The sequence below is a fragment of the Syngnathus scovelli genome, chromosome 17 (genome assembly GCF_024217435.2).
Source record: "Syngnathus scovelli strain Florida chromosome 17, RoL_Ssco_1.2, whole genome shotgun sequence".
Taxonomy (NCBI): Eukaryota; Metazoa; Chordata; class Actinopteri; order Syngnathiformes; family Syngnathidae; genus Syngnathus; species Syngnathus scovelli.
In genome coordinates this window covers 1,904,100-1,913,993 of record NC_090863.1, presented here as the reverse complement: position 1 = coordinate 1,913,993, position 9,894 = coordinate 1,904,100, and the positions used below count along the sequence as shown (strand labels likewise).

General features: G+C 39.9%; 1 protein-coding gene and 1 long non-coding RNA gene across 2 annotated transcripts; both read right to left on the bottom strand.

Annotated features, from left to right (window-relative positions):
- Positions 1–2,418: 2,418 nt before the first annotated feature.
- Positions 2,419–7,881, bottom strand: LOC125984728 (collagen alpha-4(VI) chain). Its single transcript, XM_049746873.2, has 16 exons — positions 7,729–7,881; positions 7,302–7,325; positions 6,947–6,973; positions 6,729–6,743; positions 5,533–5,604; positions 4,844–4,864; positions 4,724–4,744; positions 4,608–4,628; positions 4,489–4,515; positions 4,352–4,363; positions 3,983–3,997; positions 3,870–3,887; positions 3,667–3,681; positions 2,987–3,574; positions 2,713–2,780; positions 2,419–2,643 (listed from the first exon to the last, which is right to left on the bottom strand). Exons 1-16 carry the CDS (start codon positions 7,781–7,783, stop codon positions 2,554–2,556), a joined length of 1,089 nt encoding a protein of 362 aa, XP_049602830.1. The 5' UTR covers positions 7,784–7,881; the 3' UTR covers positions 2,419–2,553.
- An 894-nt stretch (positions 7,882–8,775) lies between these two features.
- Positions 8,776–9,881, bottom strand: LOC137839637 (uncharacterized). Its single transcript, XR_011085667.1, has 3 exons — positions 9,813–9,881; positions 9,568–9,582; positions 8,776–9,416 (listed from the first exon to the last, which is right to left on the bottom strand). It is a non-coding gene; the product is annotated as an uncharacterized lncRNA (long non-coding RNA).
- Between the last annotated feature and the right edge of the window lie 13 nt (positions 9,882–9,894).

The following is a 9,894-nucleotide window of genomic DNA, read 5'->3' as shown; positions in this document are numbered from 1 at the left end:
AAGCATATTCATTTAAGCTGCGGCTTGCGGACCCGACCCCTGTTTGATAACAGCTGCTCCAAAGAGTGGATGGGTCGAATGTTTTGTCAGTTACCAAGCCAAAGAAATGTCAGGAAATTTCACTTCAGCCAAGACCTGCTTATGATTTTGCAAAAAATCTGTACTATGATTTCTTTTGCTTTCTCCCCCCCCCCCCCCCCCCCCCCCCCCACACACACACACACACGCCGGCCGGCTGGCAGCAATAGACAGCTGTCTCTGATGATCACATAGAAGGGTGGAAACATGGAGAAGTGTGGGTCAACGGCACGCTGGAATCTCCTCCCGTGAGGCCCAATCAGGATCAATATCATACACTCAAGCACGCACGCACACACCCACACACACTGGGAGGCAGTGATGCCGACACAACTTGATGTGTGGTGGCGTTTGGTAAAATTTCAAAGTAGTTTTCATTTCACAGAACATGCCACTTTATAGTCTTAATGCAAAGTTGTTGTTTTTTTTTGGGGGGGGAAGTATCTGAGACACAGGCCAATGGTGTTGGTGGTGCAGTTGTAAATGACAACCACAATACAATGATCAAGCGTAGATTGATGTAAAAGTACAAATATTTGTTTTGGGCGAATCATTTTTTTCCCCCGATTTGTTTGTATTCAATGTTGCGACCAGTCCGTGTACACACGTGCATGTCAGCATTTCTTCAAAGTCAAATACAATGACGTCCCACTCTCAAATTGGCTCTAATTAAGACAAAAGAATGGCAATAGTCACCAGAGACTGGGCGACATTCCTTTACCATGACATGGTAACTGACCTTTGGTGAGTGGAGGCACGGCTACAGGGCTGCTTCAACCCCACGCTGACCCCGTATGATCTAAGTTGACAAAGTGGTGACGAAACGTGAACCACAGTCTGCAGAATTAACTTCAATTGCACAGCTGGATTGTGGAGGGAGGTGAGGCAGTGGGGGGAGTGCACTTTAAAGGAGAACACACGCTTCGAATTTGTGTCTGCGCATGCACATTTGTGAACAAAACTTGACATTTATAATTCAAATACGAATTGAAATATTTGATATGACTTTTTAATAAGATCTCCAAGTCGACAAATGTAATTGTCAACCTGTAAAACAAAATGACCAGTCACACCAGTTTGTATGAATGTGACCAGATTTGCAGTGTGAGCTGCTGTACAAACAACACCTTGTTACTTGTCGCTTCAATCAGTATTCATTTGACCAACATTCTTTTTTTTTTTCTCTTCAATATCAGAAAGTGCAAGTCTTATTGCCACCTCTGCCTGCCCATTATCCATCCGCTCGTTACTTTAAGATTTGCCAAAGGGAAGAGGTGAAGAAATGAACTCATTTACACATGCTCTTTGTGCAGTGAAATCAGCCAGGTCAAAGGTTTGTGAGGATGAACAGCGCTTGTCTAATTTGAACTATCCGTGGCAATCCCTGGGGCTGCAGGGACCTGCTTCCACTTCCTACGTGGTAATTGCCTCCTCCTCTTTTAGAAGTGGAAGTCACCGTGTAAACTACCCCCAAGAACTCACTCTCTCTGAGAAACTCTGATGCCAGAGTGGCCCAAACATATCCTCCACTCACATTTAGGTCATTTGATAAACTCAACATGCATTCTTGTTTTCATTGTAGGACGAGGCGGGATTGCACATTTAAAATGAAACAATGCTGACCTGACGGGGACAACAAGGCGTTCTCAACCTAAATGCTATTGGAAAAATATCGATTCGGTCCCTATTGAATTAAATTGTACGATACGTTATTTTTTGTATGCTTGAAAAAATAAATAAAGTACTTTCAGTTACGCACGCCAAGTGAAGTTCAGTCCACTCGTCTAGCCGTCGACGACTCCTGTGGACCAGAAACAAAACAGACAACATGTTGCAAAGAATCCTCAGAAAGCTGCTGGGGCCTTTTGCCGCTTCTGATGGACCATCTTGCAAGTTGGCTGAAGAAGCCGACGAGCAGCCATACCCAACACGGATGATTCACCATTCGACATTGTAAGTCATTATTTTTTTTTAATCTTGTGCGACATGCTGTGTAAGTCTAGAAATTCCAAACTGTACAGCTGACATCTACTTGAAAAGGACGTGTCCTATTATTTCTGTCGAGTGATGATGTGACATGGCCTAAAATGAAAGCCATAAAGTCCATTGAATCATTTGTAATAACTCGAAACATCTGTAAATTAATAAGTCCTTTGTGCTGCATTTCCTACCCATTTGTGAATTGAGCGAGAGCACACATTTGAAATGAGAGAAAAATTCCCAGCCAGAGGTGTAGAAGCCATTTTCTTACAGCTGGCTGCCTCCCCTGTTGGCTGCACAACCAATGCCTGGACATATGTAAGTAGTTGGGCTATACAATCCTAATAATAATAATCATCATAATGATTGACTTTTATTGTCAGGTTTACATGAGCATACATTTAAATCATCCCAGTACACACAAGCACACGTCAATATTGACAGACTGGGACAGCGGGCATCTCCTCTTTGGCACACGGAGAAGTTAAAAGTAGGTCAGGGTGTTGGCGTCTGGTCTGGGGTTACCGTTGCATTAAAGTCAACTTGGCAACCCACGCAGAAAGTACTAGTTAGATCGAAGACGAACTGTGAGAAAGCAAACATCCGTAATGAGAGCAAGAATGTACATTTCGTACTCATTTGGCATGCACTTACTTGTCGGAGGACCTCCGTCACGTTTGTTCCCAGGGTGAAATTAACACGAGCTTTTATATGTGCATACACTGTTGGGTAATGTGAAGAAAAGATGTCACTTGGAAGCCCCTGTATTTGTTGGGCCACTCACTCACTCACTCACTCACTCACTCACTCACTCACTCACTCACTCACTCACTCACTCACTCACTCACTCACTCACTCACTCACTCACTCACTCACTCACTCACTCACTCACTCACTCACTCACTCACTCACTCACTCACTCACTCACCTTGTCCGTGGTCGATTATGAATTCGCACACGGATTGTAGCAGAGCCTCGCTCAGTCTTTGAAGAGCTCCAAAGTTTTCAATTGAGAATACGAACTGGTCAGACGGTCGGTTGGCGATGGCCTCCAGCTCGGTCACTCGGGTCAGTCCCACTCCGATACTGAAGAGGGTGACACCGTGTTGTCTGAGGCGCCTGGCGGGCTCCACCACATCATCGAAGGATTGTCCGTCTGTTAAGACCACGGCGATCTGAGGCACCCCCTGGTTGACTCGGCTTCCGGCGCTTTCTGTGAAGAACTGCGTCCGTATGAAATCCAAGGCCCTGCCTGTCATCGTGCCTCCCCTCCGAACGGGGTAATTGTTCAGTGCGGCTAACAGCGAGTCCTTGTCCTGGTGTTCATTCAATAGGAACTCTCGAAAAGGGTTGTTAGTGAATTGGGCCAAACCCACACGGACGTTGTTGGGACCGATGTCGAAACCGGACACCACGGTTAGGAGAAAAAATCGGATCTCCTGGAGATTGTCAGGGGTGATGCTGCCAGAGCTGTCCGCCAAGAAGACCACATCAGCCATGCTGGCATTCTCACATTCTGGGAGCGGATAGAAAAAAGTGAGTACCTTTCAATTTCCATCCAGACATTTGTTTATATTCAGTGCCTCAAATAGTGGCGCGGGAGGTTACCTGTGATGTTGAGATCTGAAAAGTAAAACAAATATGTTATTTATTCCATTTCATTTCCCAATGTACACTTTTACCTTATCCATGCGTTTTGTGTGTCTGTGTGTGTGTGTGTGTGTGTGTGTGTGTGTGTGTGTGTGTGTGGGGGGGGGGGGGGGGTCCCAATTGGGCACTTGAGTGTTGGAGCTTCCCTTGCAAATTATTACCTGGGATGATGAAAGCAGCTGTAAAGGAGTAAAGTAAAGGAGAAATACACATGATTTATTCCATTTTCATTGATGAATGTAGGTTCACGTCATCTTTGCACGAGGTTGGTTACTTGTGGTATCGGTAGCTGAAAATGAAATCAAAAAGACAAACGTCATGAATTGTATTTTAATTTCAGAATGTACAGTATTACATTATCTAGACATCAGGCATTTGGTAAAAACAAATTCAAACGACTGTGGCTGTGGGATCATATGGGGGCACAATGCTGGTTAGCTGCTAGCCCATTGATGCACTTTTAATCATGCTCAAACCAACTACAATATCAATATTATAGTATATATAAAACTATAGTTTTCTTGTATTGAAGCTCGGCTGACGTTTTTGCTCATATACTATTCTGCAGTAGCCACAACCGTTTCCGTCTAAGTCCTTTAGGCATTCACTTCTAACTTTTGGCTCAAAGCAATTTGGTACTTACTCATTGGGGTCACTGTTGAGAAAAAGAGGGGGGAAAAAAAAAAGAAAGAATTTTGGTTGGACGTTAGTGTATTTGAACTTCCCTTGTAGATCATTTTTCTGGTGTACAATGTGCAAAGTCGAAGTGGGGTAGCTTACCTGGGTTGATGGGAGTAGGAGGAAGAGCTTGAAAGTAAAGAAAGAAAAATGTGTTTGAGTTTCCCTTGTAAATAATTTTTCCGGTGTACAATGTGTAAAGGACAAGTGCGGGAGCTTACTTGGGTTGCTGGTTACAGTATCTTAAAAGTAAAGAAATAGAAAAACATGCGTTTGAGCTTCCCTTATTCCCATCATTAATTTTTTCAGTGTGCAAAGTACAAGTGTGGGAGCATACCTGAGTTGTTGCTAGTAGTATCTTAAAAGTAAAGACATTCAAAAACATGTTTGAGCTTGGGTTTCCCTTTGAGATCATTTTTCTCGTGTACGATGTACAAAGTAGAGGTGTGAGGCTTACCTGGATTGTTGGGAGTCGAAACTTAAAAGAAAAGAGAGAAACCTTGCTTACTCCATTTTCATTTAGGAATGTACATTGTTACCATATCTATGTTGTTGTTCAAACGACCGCGACGAGCGATAAAATTGTGAAATGGATCTTAGCTATAGTGTCAGGCTGATGAAGTACTGAGAAACAGCATCTCTTTATTGTCCCAAAAGCAAAATGGTCGCAGCAATAGAACACAGACCAAGACATAACATAATCAGCATTGCGAAGAAGATATCGGAGAAAATTGATTTTATTTCCTGTCGATCCGGTGCTCGATAATGAAAGCAGTCTTCAAAAACCACATTTGTTGTCAAGATTGAAACGTTTTCTTTTTAACCGTACTTTGACTTACCTTTGTTGCTAGATAGTATAATCGAGTTAATCGACTTTGGATTGAAAATGGATTACAAATTAAAAACGATCAAAACTATTTGGTATGTAATTCCGATCACCATTAATTGCTAACCACAACTTTTTACATCATACAATAACAAACATGTCACACTGCACTGAAGTTGTTCTGTTAGTTTTGAATGAATGAATGAATGAATGAATGAATGAATGAATGAATGAATGAATGAATGAATGAATGAATTCACAATTTCTAGAGAGGAGTCAGAGATTGGCAATTTGTCGTAATCATAGAAGGCGGTTCTTACTTCGAAGCATCCTGATGCCCCGGCGCATGCCGCTTTTTCTTCGTCTTCGAAGTCGTGACTTCTCAATGTTGTCTTGCATTGAAAAGGGCAAATGCATACTTATATTGGTGTTACAATGCAGTTAGGCTGAAGACATTAGATATTGTGCAGATGCTGTATCAAGTTTTCATCTAAGACCTTTAGACGAGGGCTGCAAGATAGCGATAAATATCTGCCGCGTCTGCAGAATGTTGCTTTGGGAGCCAGAGCTCTCTATTTTTATCACGTATTTGCGTCTGTAAACCAATAAATATGATACATTCGGATGACATGAACACTGCTACTTTTATGATTGGATCCTCATTAACATGATCAGATTCTGAAGCTTTGGGCATGGAGTGAGTGTTTAATGCTATTTTTACATCAAAAATACAAATTTATGTTAGCCAAACAAAATTGCTCTTAGAATAACTTAAAGTATTACAAGTGTTACTATTCGAAGTTACTCTAAAAACATAGCATGTAATATGTATCTTGGAGGAATTGGGAGTTTCTGTGCCACCCAGTGGACATAAAGGGAAACGCAGTGTGGCTCAGTCAGCGCTGAATACGAACCAATTTATGAAGTACATTTGTCATAGATAATGCATGATGTTGACTGTTTTATATACGGGATTATTTTTATTAATTTTTTTGGACAAAAGAGTGAGTGTTTGGTAAATGGAGAAATAGAAATAAAAGAAAGGTTTTGAAATGAAGTGTTTTTACTTCTTAGTGTGTGGTTTTCTTCAGTTTAATGTGTTCCGCATCATTTAAATGAATTCTCAAAAAGTAAAGAGTGAGTGTGATTATTTTGTCACAGTCCATTCGCCGTTTAATAGATTCACAGAAAGATCGGAGTTGCTGGCAAGCCTGAAAATCTTGATGAGGCAGTTGAAACTAAGAGTGACTGACGAAAGCTCTTTGTTGTTTTGTTTGTTGGTCCATACCTTACTGTAATTAGAGCTTTGACTTTTTTTTTTAAATACAAACGCTAACATGTTCATATCGCACTTTCAGTACTGCTGATTTGAGTTTTTTTTAAATTGAGGGATTTAAATGGAAAAAAATGTTTTTATTTATTTTATCCGATGAACCGATTATTAAAGTAATCTTTTAGTTACAGCCTACTTTAGACGTTGCTGTGTGTGTGTACGGGGGGGGGGGGGGGGTGTTACCTGCGTCCATGGTATCTTAAAAGTAAACAAAAAAGAAAAACATGTAATTTATTCCATTTGAATTGATGATTGTATTATGGCTTTATTTAAACATCAGTAATTTGGTGAAAAAAAGTCAATGAGTGACGATGATAATGTGTGAAGTTGGAGTGGTTGAGCCTCCTATTTAGATAACTTTTTTGGCATACAATGTGCAAAATACATCTTTAGGAGGTTACCTGGGCTGGTGGTGGTATTAGAAACACCTTGAAAGTACAGAAAAGAGAATACAATGATGGCAGTTTCCTAATAATGCAACCTTACACTGAAGTCAATTGATTGATTGATTGATTGATTGATTGATTGATTGATTGATTGATTGATTGATTGATTGATTGATTGATTGATTGATTGATTGATTGGTTCATCTAAAATGTTTAAGCATACTGAATTTCCCCAAAAACTGCAATCGAGTCCTTGTGGAATGTATCTTGTAGATTGATCCTTTCCAGAGTTTTGACTTTTGATTAAAATACAAATTCTGTGTGATGCTGTGAACGGCGTACAGTACAAGGATGCAGTTGTGAATGTTACCTGTTACATCTTGAGTGAATTGCGCTGGGAAAAAGAAAATAATTACATTTACTGTATGACTTAATACACACAAATACAATGGTAAAAAAAGAAAGGTCATTTTTGTATTTTGCCAGTTCGATGAAGTCAAACTCAAGTGCCAATTTGAGTCTGGGATGGATGTTTTACCATTCACGTTCATTTTACTTAAAATGTGAGTGTTCTTTTACTGTGATACAAAACATCAACATTGTTGAATCCAAATTTGAAAACTACCCTTTCAAACTATTTTGCTCGCATCGGAATTCCACAGTGAATTCGACTTGACTATAAAGTCACTAAAATTCCAATAACCCACGTGTCTCTGTGTTGAAATGAAAATTGATTGGATCTTTCACCTGCAATTCAGAATCATGTAAGGCTTTCAATAAATGTCACAAAGACTCACCATTGATCAGCACTATACACCCCAACAGTAAAAAATACCATGCAAACAAATCCATCTCGGAGTGCAGCACCTCTTGTCTTACAAGATAAACAGCTTCAGGTATGAGCTCTGCATTGTATTTCCTTGTGGCTTTATGTCCCCGTATTAGCAAACTTTCATTTCAGTAGGCACACCCTCTACTTTTTATTGGTAGGAATCTTGTTTGGTTACCTGGACATGGAAGACAGCTGCATGTTGTTGAGTGTGTTTGTCAGTTTTATTGGAGATGTTAGTTCTTGTGTCTCAGATAGCCTTGGCCACTCCTTGGCTGCCCCCTCCTACAGTGGAAAAGTCTAAAGATAAAATATTTTCAAAACTCCAAAAAAAACATGGTACCAGTGTGATGGTCTGTTCTGTGTATCTCCAGTAAAAAAAAAAAAAAGAGGTTGTGGTTGAATTTCCCTATTCACTTAACTGTGCATAGGGAAACTCAACCACATCACCTCAAAAAATGTTTTAAGTCTTAACAGTAGTCTGGTTATGATTATGTGCAACATCATGCAACCAGTGCAACATCATCGGCTGACAAAGTTCACATGAATATATCTGGAAAGATCCTTTCACACTCAAATCCACCTAAAAAATGAAGGAAGCTGGCACCTTAATCCGTACATGTAATTGACATCTGTAATTATCATCAATATCTTTCTCAGCTAATTGACAAAGTGAAACTATACTGCGGATGAGTCAGGTTAATTACGTCAGCAGTCGAGCCGCTTTGGCTTGATTCCATTGGCAGAAAATGAGCACAAAGAAGTCGACGACGCTCTCGCACTTTAGAAACGATTTCATTGGCTTGGTGACAGTTTGACTCGGAAATGATGATGATTGTACTCTTTTATTGTTTAAATGATCGCAGTAGACACAAGCACACATCAATATTGACAAACTGGGACAGTGGGCATCGAACATTTTGGTATACGGAGGAGCTAGAAGGGGGGCGGTGTCTCGTCTGCTGCGGGGGTTACCGTTGTGATAGCAAGCATTTGTAGACGGCGATTTGGTGGCATCTAGTGGTGAAGGTTAGTTTTTTTTTGTGGGGAACAAGTCGATTTGAATGTTTGCTTGTGTGGGTGAGATACCACTTATAGGGATTTCATCAACTAACAAAATACAAAAACTATATTAGTTATAGCACCAGAAAAAGTATCTATAAGGGAAGCTCAAACACGCGTGCCCATTTGTTTCCAATCAAGATGATATAAAATCATTTTCTCTCTCTTGCGACAGGCATGTAGATGTGTTTGAGGCGTCCGTGTAGATCAATTTGTAAAATACGTTTACAGTAGGTATAAGAGGTTACCTGTGAGGTCCTCAACTGAAACGTGAATCAGATCAAAATGTCATTATTTAAATAATAATACATTTTTGAAAGAACAGTATGGATCAGGAATTTGGTGGAAAAGAAAACATGGCTGTGTCAGTAAGATGTGTGGAAGCAATTGGACACTTGTGTGTTTGCATTTTTCTATTTCAGGTGCACCAAATGTAAAATGTATACATAGGCGTGAGAAGTCATTCTTTCCATGACTCATTTCTGAATGTATAGTTTTACGTTAGCTGTACATCAGATATTAAGTGATCAAAAAGTTCAAACCACTGCTGTCAAATATACAGTAAGTGTGAGAGGCTACCTGGGGTGAGGGGAGCTGAAAATGATAAAGAGGAGAAAAACATAATTATTTCAACTATCAGTTCATTTCTGAATGGAGTACTAGGTTGTGTACATCAGGCATTAAGTGAGAAAAAAAACCTTTCAAACCATCCCTGTAAAAATAGACAGTAGATGTGATACGTTACCTGCGCTGTTGGTAGCTGAAAAAAAATAAAAAGGGAAAAATGATTGTTGTTACGATTATTAGTTAATTTCTGAATGGAGTACGTAATTATCAATCAATCAATCAATCAATCAATCAATCAATCAATCAATCAATCAATCAATCAATCAATCAATCAATCAATCAATCAATCAATCAATCAATCAATCAATCAGGGACTCAATATATTTTATCTCCAAACTTTGATTTGTTTCATCATACACTCACTGTTTAATGACATGAATGGCAATTCGTATCTTGAACATCTTATAATACAAATCGCCCCTTGTCGTAAAAATCGCTGTTTAAT